Source organism: Sus scrofa, chromosome 5 (assembly GCF_000003025.6).
Source record: "Sus scrofa isolate TJ Tabasco breed Duroc chromosome 5, Sscrofa11.1, whole genome shotgun sequence".
NCBI classification, from domain to species: Eukaryota; Metazoa; Chordata; class Mammalia; order Artiodactyla; family Suidae; genus Sus; species Sus scrofa.
In genome coordinates this window covers 22,151,384-22,171,482 of record NC_010447.5, presented here as the reverse complement: position 1 = coordinate 22,171,482, position 20,099 = coordinate 22,151,384, and the positions used below count along the sequence as shown (strand labels likewise).

The 20,099-nt window shown below is 40.7% G+C and overlaps 1 protein-coding gene across 3 annotated transcripts; it reads right to left on the bottom strand.

Annotated features, from left to right (window-relative positions):
* Nucleotides 1,110-12,008, bottom strand: LOC106510305 (17-beta-hydroxysteroid dehydrogenase type 6-like). 3 transcript variants are annotated; one of them, XM_021091807.1, is made up of 3 exons: nt 11,622-12,008; nt 4,496-4,571; nt 1,110-3,041 (listed from the first exon to the last, which is right to left on the bottom strand). In XM_021091807.1, exons 1-3 carry the CDS (start codon nt 11,634-11,636, stop codon nt 2,812-2,814), a joined length of 321 nt encoding a protein of 106 aa, XP_020947466.1. In that variant the 5' UTR covers nt 11,637-12,008; the 3' UTR covers nt 1,110-2,811. The 3 variants fall into 3 exon arrangements, with proteins under 3 accessions (XP_020947466.1, XP_020947465.1, XP_020947464.1); XM_021091805.1 differs by having other exon boundaries at nt 1,116-3,041; nt 4,496-4,656; XM_021091806.1 differs by lacking the exon at nt 4,496-4,571 and having other exon boundaries at nt 1,111-3,041.

The following is a 20,099-nucleotide window of genomic DNA, read 5'->3' as shown; positions in this document are numbered from 1 at the left end:
CAGACAAGAACTTGCTCCTTTCTACCTTTCACTTGGTGATTTCCAGCAAAACTTTCCTTCCCTGGAGTTATCAAAGAACCCCAGAGAGACCCAACAACCAGGCATGTTGAGGCTGGTAGTCTGTTTCCTCAGCCCTAATTTTGAAGAGTTTCTGGAGATAAAATCTTTCTTTGAAGACGGAAGAAAAAGAAAGAATTGTTTTTAGGTAATTAAGGCTAGATTACTGTCTGAACTCTTTTAGGGATAGCTTTGAGCAAGATTCTCAACCTTGACACTATTAACATTTTGGACCAAATAATTCTTTGTCGTGAAGGGCTGTCCTGTGCATTATGTGGCTTGGGTGTGACGGATGTAGGTCTCAAGTCCCTTGAACCCATAATACTGTTTCAGTTGAAAGATACCCAATCCTGGCCCAATCCACAGTCCTCTTTTTCCTACTTAGCCACTCTTGTTTCGGGGGCTGACCCCATAGTCAAGTTCTCAATTCTGCTTATCATTCTTTGGCTTTCTTCTTCAGAAGAAACTGGCTCTTTCTATGCAGTAATAAAATGGCCAAATGTATCCCATACTTACAGCCTCCAGTTAAATAATCCTCAAGGAAAATGAAGTTTTCATTGTAGCCACATATTAAACACTAGTAATGACTTGATTGACCTTATATGAATCATGCACTTATCCCTAAACCAAAGTCCGTGGCCAAGGGAGTGGAGTTTTGTGATGAGTCAAACAGATCGTTCATGTCAGTGTGGCTCATGGTTTTCTGTTTTGATCAAATGGCTAAGTATCTTGTTCTTAGATATTTGTTTTGATGCTCAAATAGTCATAGATTTGTACAGTCAGAGCCCCTGTAATCTAGCTTCTATGTCATTTTGACAAATACCTTCATTTTTTTAGTACTTTCTTCCTTTCTGCTTCAACAGGATGTTCCAGACTCATCTTGCACATTCCTAGCACCTGTCCTGGAGTCAGCTACTTCTCTGAGTAGCCTTGTTTCCTTTTAGTAGAGACTGGTATACAGTCAAGATCTGAGTTCAAGGTTTTCTGATTGCTATTGCTATTGTGCCACTCCCAAACCCTTTCTGTGAACAGTGCTAGGGAATATATGCATGTATGTGATATGTATGTATGCATATTTAAATGTGTATTAATTTATTTATAAATTTGTAGCTCCCTTCTCTATAAGTAAGAAATCTTACTCTTATTATCCTTAGTATATTTATTTATTCGATCTCCTCCCCTTTATGTAACCAATTTCCCATCACTGCTGCAACTCCTTTCCATATGCAAACACCTTCCTTACTCCCAGTGGGCTCCAGTAAGCCATTCTGGGAAGCCCTCCTATGTGACCATAAAACTCACCCCAGCAGCGGGAGTTTGGACAATTGTACTAGTCAGCCCTCCTGCATGTACAGTCCCCTCGCTCAGCTCATGCTCAGATTCTCCATGACACCCCATTCATATCCCAATCCCTCGACAATGCCAATTCCTGCCTTACGTAACTCATCATTATGGCTTAAAGACTGAATATTCAGAATGAAGCAAGAAGAGGAAGAGAGAGTGCACCTTTGGTTTTTGGCTTTTTTGTTTGTTTGTTTTTAAGATATAGGTTGTTTTATTATCCAGATGTAACTCAGTTTTTCAGGAATATACATTTTTACACAAAATAAGATACTTCTCAACTTTTGTTTTTCTCTTTGCTACTTTTACTCCTTCATCTAAAAGAAGATAAAAGATGATGCAGGAATCTGAAAAAGAACTCTGATATTTGCATGGTGTTTTTTGATTTGCAAATAATTAACCAATAATGAATTCTTAGGCACAACCAAAGCATTATTTTTTAGTAAATAATGAATATAGAATACCTACAGACCTTTACTGCTTTTGTATCCTTCATGCCTCTCAAATCCTTGGGTTTTTTTAAATATTATATTATTACCACATAGTTAAATTATAATTCACATCTCCATCCTTTTTTTATTTTTTTGCTTGCTTGCTTTTTAGGACTTCACCCGAGGCATATGGAAGTTCCCAGGCTAGGGGTTGAATCAGAGCTACAGCTGATGGCCTAGCCATAGCCACAACAATGCAGGTTCTGAACCGTGTCTGTGACCTACAACACAGCTCATGGCAAAACTGGATCCTTAACCCAATGAGCGAGGCCAGGGATTGAACCCGCATCCCATGGATGCTAGTCATGTTCGTTACAGCTGAGCCACAAGGGAGCACCACCATTCTCATTTTATTATTTGAGTGCATGTATGTGCCTGGGGCAAAATCCCCCAGTAAAAAAAAAATTCTCAGTAGATCCTCCAGAGCAGGTCTTCCTACAGCAGATCTCCATTTTTCTGAAAGATATTCATCACTCCTGCCTGATCTTTACAGTGTGTTCACCCTTCCATTCAACTCTTCAAAATTGTTTTTGTCTCACTTGTTTTATTGAAGTATAGTTGACTTACAATTTTGTGTTAGTTTCAGGTGTACAGTGAAATGATTCAGTTATATATATACATATATAGATATGTATACATATTTCTTTTTCAGATTCCTTTCCCTCATAGATTATTACAAAATATTGAATATTCCCTGTGCTATACAGTACACACGTTTGACACTTTGAGCATACTATTTAAATGGTAGTGATATTCATGTGTATAGGAAATCTCCAACTTAGGAGGACCCTGGTGTATGATCATAATGGCTTGATTTTTGGATACTCCACTTTAGAACTCTTGTTCTTTCTCCCTTCAAGAGGAAAATCTGACTTCTTGCTCCCTGCTGCCCACCCATCTAGAATCAAGTGTTTAGGTTGAACTAAAACTGCAAAGCATCGGCAGGTCTGACCGCATTTGAAATAGGACTAAGAATGAAGTCTGCCACAGATGTTGGTAAATAAGATAGAGTGAGAGTGAAGAATTTGCTCTCCCAGCCAGCAGAGTAGCGGGTACGAGGATGAACAGCGATCAGGGCGTGTTCCATACAATTGGTGATCAGGCTCAAATTCTTCTTTCCTTTAGAAATGAGTCTATTAAAATACTGGCAATCTGTTACAGAGAAAAAAAAATGTTAGAACGGTAGTAACATATTAACATGAAAAGAAGCAAGAGAAAATACAAAGTACGAAAGATATTGGAGGGATGAGAGAGTACAGGATAAGAAGATGGTCTTGAGGTAGTATTTAGAGATGGTGAGAATGGTCAGAAATTACAAACATAAACTGATAATTAAATGTGGTATATAAGAGAAAAAGCGTCAGTACTGACCCTGACAGTTTTGACCTGAGCGACCAAAAGAATGAAGTTGCCTTTTAGAGATGTATATTTATAAAGGAAAATGTTATATGTATCGTAATGTTATGGTAGTTATATCTGAATGTGGGATTAAAGATTTTTTTTTCTTTTTGTGTATTTATTTAAAAAGAAGAAGAGAAGGAGGAGGATGGTCTTATACTCTAAGTCTGATGGCTGCATGGTGGCTGCTGGAGAGCTGTGTATGAGGGTGCAGGTCTCAGGGCACAGGCTCTGCAGCTGTGTTGCCCAGCACTGCAGCCACAAGCCACGCATGGCAATTGAGCATAGAAAATGTGGCTAGGCTAGTCTGATTGAGATGTGCAGTAAATGTGAAGCACATGTTGGGTTTCAAAAACTTAGTATGAAGAAAGAATGTAAAATATCTCAACGTAATTTCTTGTATTGACTTGTTGAAATTATAGTATTCTGGATATAGTCTGTAATGGACTAAGTTCACCCATATGTTGTTTTTTTTTTTTTTTTTTTTGTCTTTTGTCTTTTTTGTTGTTGTTGTTGTTGCTATTTCTTGGGCCGCTCCCGCGGCATATGGAGGTTCCCAGGCTAGGGGTTGAATCGGTGCTGTAGCCACCGGCCTATGCCAGAGCCACAGCAACGCGGGATCCGAGCCGCGTCTGCAACCTACACCACAGCTCACGGCAACGCCAGATCGTTAACCCACTGAGCAAGGGCAGGGACCGAACCCGCGACCTCATGGTTCCTAGTTGGATTCGTTAACCACTGCGCCACGACGGGAACTCCCCATATGTTGTTTTTTTTAATGTTATTAGTAGAAAAATTGAAATTACATATATGACTTACATTTGTGGCTAGCATTATATTTCCATTGGGCTAAAGTTGTCTAGAGCAACATTGCCAGGATTAGATTCCTCACTTTGCTACTTACTTACTTACTGAGGGATCTTGGGAAATCACTCAATATTTCAGGCCTCAATTTCCTTATCTGTAAATGAGGAATAACACTAGCACCTTCCTTCTAAGGTTATGAGGATCGATCAAGTTTATTCTTCCACATGAGCGTGAAGCTCATGTATATTGATTGGGTGTTGGGGCTCATGGGAAACCAACAGCCTGAGCAAGACAGGAGGGGCAGCTCCAAGGGAGCCTGGCCTTATGCTGGCACATAGTGAGTGATCAAGAAGTTAATAACTTTGCCATCCCTGCTCTGAGGGGATAGAGGAAGTACTCACAGCCTTCAAAGTACTGTTCTCCATAGCTCTCCTTCACCTCTGGGGACACTTGACTCCAGATCCCCTTGAGGATATCCTGTGTATTTTCAGGGAAAATGGATGTTTTAAACTTCCCGGGTTCTATGAGAGCAACGTGAACACCAAAAGCACAGAGGTCCCTTCTGAAACACAGGGAAATGGCATTAGTCTATAGCCTAATCATTCCCACTTAAACAAAGAATGCCCAAGGCAAAATGTTTGAAGAAAGGCATTGAGGTCAAGGGAGAATATGAAAGAGCACACCTAGGCATCTGAGGAAGGTGTTCAAATGAAATTTAAAGGGACAGCACCCACAGATTGCTTTCTGAAATGCTTCAGACCTGGGCAAAAAGTGCTGGTACTGCCTTTTCCTGTCCATCCCACACCTCTCTCACAGATCCACCCTCTGTGACAGCTCCCAGAACCCCTGAGCCCCTTCCTATTCTTGCCTCTTCCTCCTTACCTACCTGCTAAGGTTAGAACTCAGTTCCTTTGTGAAGCCTTTCTCTGCCCCAGGGAAAGCTTAGCCACCCTTTCATCAGTGCCTCTGTGCACCTGTACATACCTGTACTCATGCTTTCAGTACACCCACTACAGAGGTTTTTTTCACCCACAAACTGAGTTCAGTTTTGGCTCAACCTCATACTTGACCATAGAGAATCATGTCTAACTCACAGGTTTTCTGTGAGGAGTAAATAGGGGACTTAGCACAAAGCTTTGCCTTTAAATTAACCCACCAGTGTTTATTCTTCCCTCATGAGAACCATTGGTCAGGCTTTGCAACTTAAGGCCCTTAATTAGTAAGGCAAATAATTTTTTTAGTGACAGATTCTTATCATTCCTATGTGGAGTATATATTATATACATAATATGTTATATTCACATATTTTATACATATGTATATATGTAATATATATTCATTTATATATACATATATATGTCTTACAGAAATATATTAAATTTGTTTGAAATATGTAGAAATCTTATAGGAATGGCAATAAAGATAAAATAAGTCCTAATATATTTTTAATATTCCCTAATGTATTACTTTATATTATCAAAAGATTTAGACACTTCATTTCCAAGTTACCTCATTTTAGTAGACCCCTATATATCTGGAACTCAGGCCTATCATTCTTGAATATACTCCCAGCCACAGTCAAGTCTTCCTCAGAGGTTGGTCCTTACCTCAGGCTGTCAGAAAAAGCTTCTACACCATAATTAGAAATGGAGTAGCCACCACCAAACAGATACTCTCCCAGCTGGACTAGAAACGTTGACTACTCTTCCCCTGGCCTTTCTAATCAGGGGTAGAAAGCTCAGGGTCACTTTGATGAGGCCAATCAAGTTCACATTCAAGATCTTTAAGAAACCATCTTTGGTCAGCCATTCATTCAGGGCAGCTGGCAGAGTGATGCCAGCATTGTTCACCAAACCCCAGAGGCCTGGTAGAAGCAAAGAATATTAGGTGGAAATAGGAAACATTTAAAAATCATTTCAGGAGTTCCCGTCATGGCGCAGTGGTTAACGAATCCGACTAGGAACCATGAGGTTGCGGGTTCGGTCCCTGCCCTTGCTCAGTGGGTTAACAATCTGGCGTTGCTGTGAGCTGTGGTGTAGGTTGCAGACGCGGCTCGGATCCTGCGTTGCTGTGGCTCTGGCGTAGGCCAGTGGCTCCAGCTCCGATTGGACCCCTAGCCTGGGAACCTCCATATGCCGCGGGAGCGGCCCAAGAAATAGCAACAACAACAACAACAAAAGACAAAAGACAAAAAAAATAAAAATCATTTCAGTTTTCAAACTACATTCTCTTAAGGAAGATAATAAATCCAATACACTGGTAAATTATAAAATACATTATAAGGTGATAAATAGTAATAGATTTAAAAAGCAGGTGAACATACTAAGTAAGTCAGAAAGAGAAAGACAAATACCATATGATGTCACTTATATGTGGAATCTAAAATATGGCACACATGAACCTATCTATAAAACAGAAACAGACTCACAGACATAGAGAACAGACTTGTGGTTGCCAAGGGGGAGCGGGGAGAGACTGGGATGGACTGGGGTTTGGGGTTGGTAGACACAAACTATTACATTAGAATGGATAAGCAGTGAGGTTCTACTGCATAGCACAGGGAACTGTATCCAGTCTTTTGAAATAGAACATGATTGGAAGATAGTATGAGAAAAAGAGTCTATATCTATCTATCTATCTATCTATTGATACACACACACACACACACACACACACACACACACACATATGACTGGGTTACCATTCTGTACAGCAGAAATTGACCCAACACTGTAAATCAATGATACATTAATAAAAAAAATTTGATTTTGAAAAAGCAAGTGAGCAGGGTTGGATTGACTGGTGAGGATTGTTTGTAACCGTATTGAATCAGGTGGTCAGGACAAGATTCCTTGAAAAGTTACAAAGCGAACAAAACTTACAGAAGGAAAATGGATCAAAGAGACCTCTGGAGCATATATTTCTAGGTGAAAAATAGCTGCAATAAATGCCACAAGGCAGAAGGAGGAAGCCTGTGTGTCTGGGAAGAATGCAAAAGCTAGGGAATTGGTTAGGGAAGCAGTGGGATACCAGACCATGCAATGCCTTGTAGTCCATTTTAAAGAGTTTAGCTTTGGAGTTCCCACTGTGGCTCAGCAGAAATGAATCTGACTAGTATCCACGAGGACGCAGGTTCGATCCCTGGCTTTGCTCAGTGGGTTAAGGATCCGGCATTGTCATGAGCTGTGGTGTAGTTTGCAGACTCAGCTAGGATCTGGTGTTGCTGTGGTTCTGACATAGGCCAGCAGCTACAGCTCCAATTTGACCCCTAACCTGGGAACCTCCATATGCCAAGGGTGCGGCCCTATAAAGACATAAAAAAAAGAGAGAGAGAGAGAGTTTACTTCAGGTGAAAAGAGAAACAACTGCAAGGCTTTGAGTAGAATTTTGACATAGTCTAATTTTCTTTAGAAAGCAATCAGAAGAGAATTTCCCCTGACTCTTCCCACTTCCTCTACCCATCTACCATTATTTTCACCAGCATAGTCTGCCCTCCCTTCCCTCTATGTAAATCCAGTCCATTCACTTGTGCATTAGAACAAGTGCATATGGAAGCTTGTGAAAAGGTGGTTGGATCAATGGATTGGAGGTCCTGGTAGGCTCAAGATTTAGGATCTGGGGGAGAGATGGAGTGAGCTGGAAAGAGAAGAGGTGGTGATTGCAAGCATGAGATGCCTCAGGCTTCTAGGAAATTAATGAGCCCAGCAGGCCTGAGGCTCTTTGCTCCTGTCTTTGGCTTTGAAAAACTTGCAGAGCTAAGTTAACAACAGGACCAAAAATTGTTTATTTTTAAAATCATTAAGTCTTGGGTGCGATATCCTGAAGCAGTATGGAATCATGACTAAGATATTAGCTCTGGTACTGTCCCACAGCTGAGAGATAGTACTACCCCTTTCCTTAATTTTAAAAAACTATTGGAATGTGAGTGGCCAACAGAATGAGGTCACAGATAATCTCTACTTCTTTCCAGTCCATCTTTAATCCTGTACAACCTTTGTAACTCAAATATTAATTTTTAACCAGTAAATTGCTGCACTCTCTCCATAACTTTTGACATCTCCTGGTGCTTTCACATCCTGATTAAGAATTGCTGGTGTTGGGCAAGGTGCAGAGTGAGCTGGACCAGGTGACACAGTCCTGGAAATGGGTCAATGATTCAGGGAAAACAGATTGTAATTTATAAAAATGAACAAAGGAGAAAGTCTTAAATTTCACATTCATTCATCATCTCACAAGTCCTCATAACCCAAAAAGACTGGAAGAGAAGGAATCTTCAGTCTTGCTTTGTGAGACTGGTCCTCAAGTAACGACTCCCCAGTATCAGTATTACTTTTTCTTTGATAATGTTACATTTTCTCCCCATTTTAGTTTTTTAGAACTTGGGGGGAGGCAGGGGGAGGGCATCAGATGTGAATAGAAAAGAAGTGATATCTGCCACAATTTTTGCCCTTGGCTCAAAATCCCAACAGAAGCCAGCTCCCATTACAGAGAGCCTTTCTCAAAAGGGAGAGAGTGAGGGATCTGTGCTTTGTCTGGGCTGGCAGGCACCACCTGAGGGATAGTCACTGGTTCTTAATTGCCAGAGGAGACCATATGTGTAAATAGTACATATGAAAATGGTTTTTAAGGCATCAATCTTTCTCTCAAGGAATTTAAAACTATTTGCAATAAAAGTTATATTGGGAAAAAGGAACACATTAGTAATTATTACAATTAAGATTAAATAACACAAGAGTTAGAAAAGTATGTGTAACTGGATTTACAGAGACAACTTCATGCTGTGGCAGGCAGGTGGCCTTTAAAGGAAAGGCTCCAATTCAGTGATGCAGAAAGAAGAAGAATGTAATCACAGGAAACTGTAGCCTCAGCTACAGTTTCTGAAATGTGGAGGGTCTGAGGTCTTGAGGCTTCACCCTTTCAGTAACATGCAGACTTATCTCTGAAAAGGGCAAGCCCCTTCTTCATTTTTCTCTTCTTACTACAAGAGGGGAGAGAGAAAAGTGAAAATTTGAAGGAAACACACTTCCTGGGGCCTAAGCAATATTCAGGTGTTTATGGAAATACATGAGGCAGTAGAAAGTCTTTATTTACTCCAGGATCTTGAAATAAAGTAGCCAAATAGAATACTTATTGAAATAAATGATTGCAAAATATATGTCGACCTTATTAGTGATTTCATTGCTCTGTAAACAATTTAGAGGTTAAAATTTCTCCAAAATATATGTCAACCTCATTAATGCAATGGTTCATATTTCTATAAACAATTTAGGAACTAAAATTTCTCACATCAACAGAATTTCTGAGTATTTATGATGATTGCTACAGAGTCACAGCCAATCACCAATTAAAACGAATTATAGATGTGATAGTTTCATTTTTAGCACTAGTTTATATTCAAATAAAACTTTATTTTAAAATTTATTTTTAGGATTTCCCTTGTGGTTCAGCGGGTTAAGAATCTGGTGTGCATCACTGCAGTGGCTTGGGTCACTGCTGTGGCACAGGTTTGATCCCTGGCCCCGAAATTTCCACATGCCACAGGCACAGACAAAAATATATATATACTTTTTTAACTAAGAGAAAATCTTTTTTCTAAGTGGGTATGGATGCATTGCAATGCATTTTATCTGATATGTGGTGCAAGTCCTCCACAGTAACCTGCTGGACATCCAAGCTGAAGTGAAGCAATATCTTGTCTTCTTTTATTTGGTCTCAGTAGCTATGAAGCTCAGACAAAAAATTTAACCAGTTTTTGTGTCATGAATTTAAACTAGAAAATGATACTGCTCTCAGCAATTGTGAACAAGCATTGTTGCAGAAGCCCCAAAGTAAGGCATTTTAAACCACACACCTCCCCAACAAAATGGTCCCAGGGCCTTCCACAAAAGGATGATAAAGGATTGTTCTCTAGTGCTGCCAGGGACTGGAGCCCTTGGGAATGAGAGGACCACACAGCATGAGCAGAGGGAATTAATTTTTTAAAATAAATTTTATTGGAGTATAGTTGATTTACAAATATGTTAATTTCAGGTGTACAGCAAAGTAAATCAGTTATACATATACGTATATCCATTCCTTTTCAGGAACTCTACTCAATATTGTGGGATTAATTCTTGATCTTCTCTCAGACCTAGGAGTGGGAGGGCTATGCAAGGAAGGACCAGGCAGAACTTGAGAATGAATTACAGAGAAAACAGTAGTTCCTTCATGGCAAGCACAGCATGAGTGGTGGGACCCACAGCATGCCTTTCCTTGGCTGCAGCCTCTCTCTCAGGGATTCCCTGTGCTCTCATTCAAGAGTTCTTGTGTGTGTGTGTGTGTGTTTGCCATTTCTTGGGCCGTTCCCGTGGCACATGGAGGTTCCCAGGCTAGGGGTCCAATCGGAGCTGTAGCCACCAGCCTACGCCAGAGCCACAGCAACGCGGGATCCAAGCTGCGTCTGCAACCAACACCACAGCTCGTGGCAATGCCGGATCCTTAACCCACTGAGCAAGGCCAGGGATCGAACCTGCAACCTCATGGTTCCTAGTCAGATTCGTTAACCACTGTGCCACGACGGGAACTCCTCATTCAAGAGTTCTTGCCCAGGATGCATTGGGGCCGAGGCTAGGTAAATGCAAGAAAGGAAGAAAGAGGCAACACCTACAGCTACTAGTCTTCAGGATGCTCACTCTGTTGTCCTTGCTCGAACCTCTGCTTCCAGATCCCAAATGGTCTGCCCTGGACCTTCTTCTAGAAAACTGGGAGATACGACTGCTCCCTTGCCAAAGGTCAGGCACCTCCTTAGGCTCTCAGGAAGCCCTCTCTGCTACTTGCCTGCACTTCCTCAGAAACTCGTCCCAGCACTAATAAGAGGGGCTACTACACAGAAAGATGTTGCTTGGGTCTTGGTGACCAGAGTTTGGGTATAGCTGAATCTCACTTATTTTCTTAAAATTGCCTCATCATAAATTCATCTATAGGCACTGACTGAACAGTAAATATTCCCAGAACCCTCCCTGGATGTAGTAGGTTTTTCTGATTCTCATCATTAGTTAAGTTTGAAAAAGACAAATTTATACTGTTCTCAGGAAAAGACATATACAGAGATATATAGGTAGCATAATGGCAACCTGAATATGGCTGAGTTAACATTTTAACTCTGAATTTTCTACAACTCAGAGTCTCTGCCCCACAGTCACCTCTTTCTTTTCCCTCATTGCTTTACTATCCTTCATTCTCTCTTCCCTCCAGATGCATACTCTTATTTGTTAAACCTATTTCTCACCATCAGTAAACTTCCTTCTGCCTTCCACCCCAAAATATGCATGTGCCACACAACCTGACATTTTTAGGGCAGTCCCAAATATAAATATTTATTCATTTACTCCAGGAATACTAATGTATGTGAGCCTTCATGTAATGAAAACACATCCCTAATATGTCCTCAACCTGATTCCCAGATTTTCACCTGGCATGTTATCTGCACATTCTGAAACATTGAAGCCAAAGCAGCCTATCCAATAGACAGACTCCCCCTGGGCATACCTCTGTCTCCCACATGCTCCTTTTCCCACTGAGTGGCTGCAACAACGCTTTCTGTCTTGGTCACGTCCAGGAGCACCGTCTCCAGCCTGTCTGACGTCTGCTTCCTCAGCTGCTGGGCCCCCTGCTCTGTCAGACATGCAGCCAGGACCTTCAAGCCCCGCAGGTCCAGCTGCCTGGCCAGCAGATTCCCAAAGCCTAAGTCACAGCCCGTGATGAAGACATATTTGTCCTCAAGGCAGCTCATCACGTGCTGCTACTGGTACCAGCACAAGAGGTAGTACAAGCTCACAGGCACTGTCAGGTACAGCCACATGGCAAGAATCTGTCCTACCCTTCCAAAAGAAAATTCTTCCAGACTCAAAGAGTTTAAGGTTATGTTTACTTTGCTCTTTGATTATTTTCTGATTTACCTAAATTGATCTGCTCAGTTTATTAACAAGACTCCTATAAAGATTAACCTTCAAAATAGTTCTGAAAGGGAGTTCCCATTGTGGCTCAGTGGTTAGCGAATCCGACTAGGAACCATGAGGTTGTGGGTTTGATCCCTGGCCTTGCTCAGTGGGTTAAGGATCCGGCGTTGTCATGAGCTGTGGTGTAGGTTGCAGACACAGCTCAAATCCCGCGTTGCTGTGGCTCTGGCATAGACCGGTGGCTATAGCTCCGATTGGACCCCAGCCTGGGAACCTCCATATGCCACGGGTGTGGCCCTAGAAAAGACAAAAAAAAGACAAAATAATAATAATAATTCTGAAAGTTAGTTATTTAAGAGGCTTTTGAGGAACGTATTTGAAAAATTGGAAAGCAGGCTGAGTCTGTCAGGTTTAGGAATTAATATTGAGCTCCCTGTTCTGGTCATGTTGCTTTAAAAAGGAGTGTTTGGTGGAGTTCCCATCATGATGCAGTGGTTGATGAATCCGACTAGGAACCAAAAAAAAGGGAGGGGGAGTGTTTGGCAAAAATTTGGATGTATTTGGTAGAGAGGAGATCCAGTATTAGCAGCTTTGCATTTGGAATTAGATGAATCTTGATTCTTCAAAACTGAATTTGTCAAAATAAAAAGTGTTGCTATTCAAGATTTCCAGGCTGCAAATTTTTTCCTTCTTTTTTCTCTGCTCTTTTATGCATTTTTAAAAGTTTTATGAACATGTAGTGAATTTACAATGTCCTGGTAATTTCTGCTGTTCAACCAAGTAATTCAGTTATACGTATACACATACCCCATTCTTTTTGTTATTTTTCCATATAGGTTATCACAGACCAGGGTTCCAGTGCTATACAGCAGGTTCCTGTTTACCATCCGCCCCATATACAATAGTGTGCATATGCCAAATCCAAACCCCAATCCATCCCTCTCCGTCTCCTTTCCCCTTTGTTAACCGCAAGTTTGTTTTTTAAGTCTGTGAATCTGTTTCTGTTTTGTAAATAAGTTCATGTGTATCATTTTTTAAGATTCCACATATAAGTAAAATATAAGTTATATGTGGAATATATGATATTTTTCTTTTTTTGTGTGTGTGTGTTTGTTGTTGTTGTTGTTGTTGTTATTGTTGCTATTTCTTGGGCCGCTCCCGCGGCATATGGAGGTTCCCAGGCTAGGGGTTGAATCGGAGCTGTAGCCACCGGCCTACACCAGAGCCACAGCAACGCGGGATCCGAGCCGCGTCTGCAACCTACACCACAGCTCACAGCAACACCGGATCGTTAACCCACTGAGCAAGGGCAGGGATCGAACCCGCAACCTCATGGTTCCTAGTCGGATTCGTTAACCACTGAGCCACGACGGGAACTCCGATATTTTTCTTTTTCTGTCTGATTTCACTTAGCATGATAATCCATAGGTCCATCCATGTTACTGCAAATGGCATTACTTCATTTTTTTTATTATAGTTGATTTGCAGTATTGTGTCCATTTCTGCTGTACAGCATAATGACCCAGCCATACATATATATGCATTCTTTTTTATGGCTGAATATTATTCCATTGTATGAATGTGCCATATCTTCTTTATCCATTCTTTGTCAATGGTATTTATGTTGCTTCCATGTCTTGGCTATTGTAAATAGTGCTGAACATTGGAGTACAGTATATTTTCAAATTATGATTTTCTTCAGATACATGCTCAGGAGTAGGATTACTGGATCACATGGTAGTTCTATTTTTTTTTTTTTAACAATCAAGCAAAGTCTTTATTAAAGGAAAGCAAATAGCTCCCAGGGTTGCTGGGAGGGGGGAGAAGAACCCCCTTCTTTATTGTCTTATAGGGATTTTTATTTCTTAAAGGTGGGGAGGGGCACCAATGTAGGGTCCAGAAAGATGTGGTTTTCTCCCATTGGCCTTGCTCAATTACCTATATTGGTTCTTGTCCAGTAGGGGGTTTAGGGTTAGAAATGTCCCTTGAGTTTTATGGTTTCTTTGTCCTTTTCTTCCCTTAGATTAAGTCACCTTTCCTCTCATTTATTTTCTATCAGTTGAGGCATGGGTAGAGATTCACATTTCCTATAGTAAACATAGTCTGTGGGGAATGCACAATTTGCTATAATAAAACAAGGCCTGTGGAGGTGTTATTCCCTGGAGCCCTTAAGCCACAAAGGTTAATCAATATCCATATCAAATGAATGTATCAGAGCCCAAGCTCCTGCACTAACTACCTGAGTTAATAGTCTATCTCATTACGAAATATTTTCTATCAGCGCAGCCAGCTTCCTCTTTATTGTCAGAAATCTGTATCCTCTGGTCACTAAAGTATCTAAACCTTTATTTTTTTTTCACTTAGACCCACAAACTTTTGCCCTGATTGCATTGCATACTATCCTTAACAGTTCCCAGACCCCCCACCCTGCCCCAAATGACTCTGTCTCTTTCCTGGGCCTTAGGAGAGCCTCAAGGCCCCAGGTCATCCCAGCTCCCAGACCCCCTCTGTCCCGTGCCCTCACCTACAAATCAGAGCCTTGTAGACCCCTCCCAGATCTGTGTTTGGATGTTTTTTGTTTTTGTTTTTGTTTGTCTTTTTCTAGAGCCACACCTGCGGCATATGGAGGTTCCCAGGCTAGGGGTCTAATCGGAGCTGTAGTCCCTAGCCTACACCAGAGCCACAGCAACGCGGGAACTGAGCACGTCTGTGACCTATGCCGCAGCTCACGGCAACGCTGGATTCTTAATCCACTGAGCAAGGGATCGAACCTGCAACCTCATGATTCCTAGTCGGATTCGCTAACCACTGAGCCACGACAGGAACTCCTGTGTTTGAATGTATGTCCCAGGCCTTCAGACCACCTTCTCAGAGCATCACTGTTGTCAGTGTCTGCAGCTCCCAGCTCTTAGGAGCTCTGGTGGTACTTGTCTTCCCTCCACCTGCTCCCAGACCAGTAGTTCTATTTTTAGCTTTTTGAGGAACCGCCGTACTGTCTTCCATAGTGGTTGTATCAGTTTATATTCCGACCATCAGTGTAGGAGGGTTCCCTTTTCTCCACACCCTCTTCTGCATTTACTGTTTGTAAACTTTCTGATGATGGCCCTTCTGGCTGGTATGAGGTGATATTTCATTGAAAATTTGATTTGCATTTTTCTAATAATTGGCAGTGCTGATCCCCTTTTCATGTGTTTCTTGGCCATCTGTATATCTTCTTTGGAGAAATGTCTGTTTAGATCTTCTGCCCAGTTTTTGATTGAGTCATTTTTTTGATATTGAGTTACTTGTGTTCTTGTATGTTTTAGGGAGTAATCCTTTGTTAGTTGCTTTGTTTGTAGATATTTTCCCATTCTGTGAATTGTCTTTTTGTTTCGTTTATGGTTTCCTTTGCTATGCAAAACCTTGTAAGTTTAATTAGATCCCATTTGTTTATCTTGGTTTTTATTTCCATAACTCTGGGAGGTGGATCTGAAAAGATACTACTGTGATTTATGTCAAAGAGCATTCTGTGTATGTTTTCTTTTTGTTTGTTTGTTTTTTGTTTTTTGTCTTTTGTCTTTTTGTTGTTGTTGTTGTTGTTGCTATCTCTTGGGCCGCTCCCGCGGCATATGGAGGTTCCCAGGCTAGGGGTTGAATCGGAGCTGTAGCCACCGGCCTATGCCAGAGCCACAGCAATGCGGGATCCGAGCCGCGTCTGCAACCTACACCACAGCTCACAGCAACACCGGATCATTAACCCACTGAGCAAGAACAGGGACCCAACCCGCGACCTCATGGTTCCTAGTCGGATTCGTTAACCACTGCGCCACGACGGAACTCCTGTTTTCTTCTAAGAGTTTTATAGTATCCAGTCTTATGTTTAGGTCTTTAATCCATTTGGAGTTTATTTTTGTGTATGGTATTAGAGAATGTTCTAATTTCATTCTTTTATGTGTAGCTGTCCAGTTTTCCCAGCACCATTTATTGAAGAGTCTGTCTTTTCTCCATTGTGTATTCTTGCTCCTTTGTTGAAGATTAGTTGACCATGAGTGTGGGGGTTTATTTCTGGACTTTTTATCCTTTTCCATTGATCTATATTTCTGTTTTATGCCAGTCCATTACTGTTTTGATAACTGTAGCTTTGTAATATATTCTCTCTCCTTTTTTTTTCTTTTGTCTTTTTGTCTTTTTGCCTTTTCTAGGGCCGCTCCCACAGCATATGGAGGTTCCCAGGCCAGGGGTCTAATCAGAGCTGTAGCCGCCAGCCTACACCAGAGCCACAGCAATGTGGGATTGGAGCCATGTCTGCGACCTACACCACAGCTTACGGCAACACTAGATCCTTAACCCACTGAGCAAGGCCAGGGATTGAACCCAAAACCTCATGTTTTCTAGTCAGATTTGTCAACCACTGTGCCATGACAGGAACTCCTGTAGTATATTCTGAAGTCAGGGAGCTTTATTCCTCCAGCTCCATTTTTCTTTCTTAGGATTACTTTGGCTATTTGAGGTCTTTTGTGGTTCTATAGAAATTTTAAAATTTCTTGTTCTAGTTCTCTGAAAAATTCCATTGGTAATTTGATAGGGATTTCACTGAATCTGTAGATCACCTTAGGTAATATAGTCATTTTGTTGATATTTATTCTTCCAATCTAAGAACATGGTATATCCTTCCATTTATTTGTTCATCTTTGATTTCTTTCATCAATGTCTTATAGTTCTCAGAATACTGTCTTTCATCTCCTTAGGTAAGTTTATTCCTAGGTATTTTATTCTTTTTGATGTGGTGGTAAATGGGATTATTTCCTTAATTTCTCTTTCTGATCTTGTATTGTTGGTGTATATAAATGCAAGAGATTTCTGTGTATTAATTTTGTATCCTCCAACTTTAATGAATTCATTGAGTTCTAGTAGTTTTCTTATAGCATCTTTAGGATTTTTATGTGCAGTATCATGTCTTCTGCGAACAGCAAGAGTTTTACTTCTTTTCCAAATTGGATTTCTTTTATTTCTTTTTCTTCTCTGATTGCTGTGGCTAGGACTTCCAAACTATGTTAAATAACAGTGAGTCTAATAAATCTCTACTGTGTGTTTCCATTTTTTCTTATTATAAACTGTGTTGTTGTGCAAATTGATGAAAAAACTCACAGCCACAAGATTTCTATGTCAAAATTATGGATAGTTTTTTAGATTTTGGATGTGTTTTGCCGTATTGCTTTACAGAGATTACAAGTTAATGTACTGTATCAAAAAAGTATAAATATTATTGAACAATGGGCAGAGGATGGGAACAGAGAAGAGAGACTAGAAAGGAAAGCTTCTGTTGGAAAGCTTAAGTCAATCTATATAATAAAGGCCTAGAATGGAGGGAATGGAAGAAGGAGTAGAGAAGGAAGAAGGCACTTGTTGAGTAAGAGGAGGTGTTGCTGAGGATAAGGAACTAAAAAGCTATCAGAAAGACTTAAGAGAGAAGCAATAATTGATGGGACTAACTCACTGAGAGGATTAGAAGGAAAGAAACATAAACTTGGAGGAAAAGCCATTTAGAATGAATAAGGAGGCATAAGGCAGGAACCTGAGGTAATGCCACCCTTAAGTTCTGGAATTCTTGGTGGAAAAGACTATAATTCCTAATCCTATATATCTGGAGTAAACCAAAATTCAAAAAGATGCATGTGGAGTTCCCGTCGTGGTGCAGTGGTTAACGAATCCGACTAGGAACCATGAGGTTGCGGGTTCGGTCCCTGCCCTTGCTCAGTGGGTTAACGATCCGGCGTTGCCGTGAGCTGTGGTGTAGGTTGCAGACGCGGCTCGGATCCCGCGTTGCTGTGGCTCTGGCGTAGGCCGGTGGCTCCAGCTCCGATTGGACCCCTAGCCTGGGAACCTCCATATGCCGCGGGAGCGGCCCAAGAAAAAGCAACAACAACAACAACAAAGAGACAAAAAAAAAAAAAAAAAAAAAAAAGATGCATGTATTCCAATGTTCATTGCAACACTATTACAATAGCCAATACATGGAAGCAACCTAAATATCCTTCAAAAGAGGAATGGATAAAGGAAATGTGGTATATTTATATGATAGAATACTACTCAGCCATAAAAATGAATGAAATAATGTCATTTTCAGCAACATGAATGGACCTAGAGGTTATCATACTAGGTGAAGTAAGCCAGACAGAGAAAAATAAACATCATATGATATTACTTATATGTGGAATCTAAAAAAATGATACAAATGAACTTACAAAACAGAAATAGGCTTACAACATAGAACACAAACTTAGATTTACCAAAAGGGAAGGGAGAAGGGATAAATTAGGAGTTTTGGAGTAACATAAACACACTACTATATATAAAACAGTTAACCAACAAGGATCTACTACATAGCATGGAGAACTATACTTAATATTTTTATACTTAATATTTTTAATAACCTATATTATTAGGTTATTAAAAATAAAAATAATCTGAAAAAATATATATATATATCTGAATTGCTTTGCTGTACACCTGAAAATAACACAACATTGTAAATCAACTGTATGTCATTTAAAAATAAATGATAAAATTAAGCTTTTTTAAAGAAGAATTCCTTCTTAAAATTCCTTTGAGAAAAAAGAAGGAAAGGGTGAATCAGAGTACTGAGGGGAGTCAAAGAGTATAGCTGCTAAGGAATCTGAGAATAAGTTGATTAGGGACATGAAAATTACTGTGGAGCTGGGTAGTAACCAACCCCCATATTGACCCAATGTCAGATTTCATGACTCTTCATGTGCATTATTCTCAGGTTTTTTACTCCACTATTTTTGGTTCTCATTTTGCTCACATCACCCCATCCCCCAAGTTGGTGTTGCTTAGTAACAAGAGGGAAATTTGCAAATAGGAAGCGTTCCCCTCACTAGGAAAGGAAGAGTGGGATAATAAATCAGCTTCCCCATCCTTTTAGTGTACTGCACAAATGTACCACATTGGTTTCATGCCACCCAGACCAGCAAAGCTGACATGTATAGAGATAGGTAGGAGCAAAGAAGGAAAGCAGGGGCTACCAGTGGCAGCCACACAGCAGAAGCAATCATGGTCCACAGTGACCTGCTCTCCGTAAAAACCTAGCAGTGTTCCTCACAGACACCACCATCACCCCCCGCCCGGAGATTTCATCAGCTTTTATCCTCCTGATCCTAGTACTACCACTTGACTCAAGTCACAGCACACTCCAGAGTACCCCCACCTGCAGGTAAAAAGTCTCCCTTTACTAAAGTCAGCCTACAAAGTCTAGAAGAGATGACTGCTTCTTCACATGCACACACAAGGCCATAAGGATCACAAAAAATCAGGGAAGTATGACTCCACCATAGGATTACAATAAACCTCCAGTAACTGGCCCAAAGAAATGCAGATGCAGGAATTACCCAACAAATAATTCAAAAGAGTTGTTCTAAAGATATTCAGATTGCTGCACAAGAACATAGATAAATGATTTAGTGATATTAGAAAAATAATGCAAGAAAAAAATGAGAAGTTCAACAAAGAAATAACATAAAAAGGAACAAAACAAAATTTGAAGCTGAGGAATATGATGATTGAACTAAATAATTTGATAGAGAGCTCCAGTAACAGACTTAAGCTAAAGAAAAATTAGATAATATTCAAGAGGAATCAATTGAAATTTTCCAGGGAAGCGGAAGTGGCTCAGTGGAAACAAATCTGACTAGTATTCTTGAGGATGTAGGTTCGATCCCTGGCCTTGCTTAGTGGGTTAAGGATCCAGCATTGCCATGAGCTGTGGTATAGGTCACAAGATACAGCTTGGATCCCGTGTTATTGTGGCTGTGGCAGAGGCTGGCAGCTACAGCTCTGATTCAACTCCTAGCCTGGGAACCTCCATATACTGTGGGCAGGGCCGTAGAAAAACAAAAACAAAAAAAAAGGTATTTTCCAGAGAAGCAAAAAGCAAAAATATGTTTTAACCTCTGGACAAGCCTCACCCACCAGCAGGCAGACTTGAACTCTAGAATGGTAGCCATCCACACCAAACCAGCCCACCCACAAGTAGGCCAGCGTCAGTTCTTTGGCTGGGCCCCAGCCTTGC

What these genes read in the sequence shown, in the direction of transcription:
- LOC106510305 (XM_021091805.1), bottom strand. Translation starts at nt 11,758, where the DNA reads ATGTCTGACAGAGCAGGGGGCCCAGCAGCTGAGGAAGCAGACGTCAGA. An exon ending in GGAGCATGTGGGAGACAGAG is followed by an intron (nt 4,657 to 11,621) that starts GTATGCCCAGGG and finishes CCTGTGTTTCAG; the next exon opens with AAGGGACCTCTGTGCTTTTG. An exon ending in AGAACAGTACTTTGAAGGCT is followed by an intron (nt 3,042 to 4,495) that starts GTGAGTACTTCC and finishes TCTCTGTAACAG; the next exon opens with ATTGCCAGTATTTTAATAGA.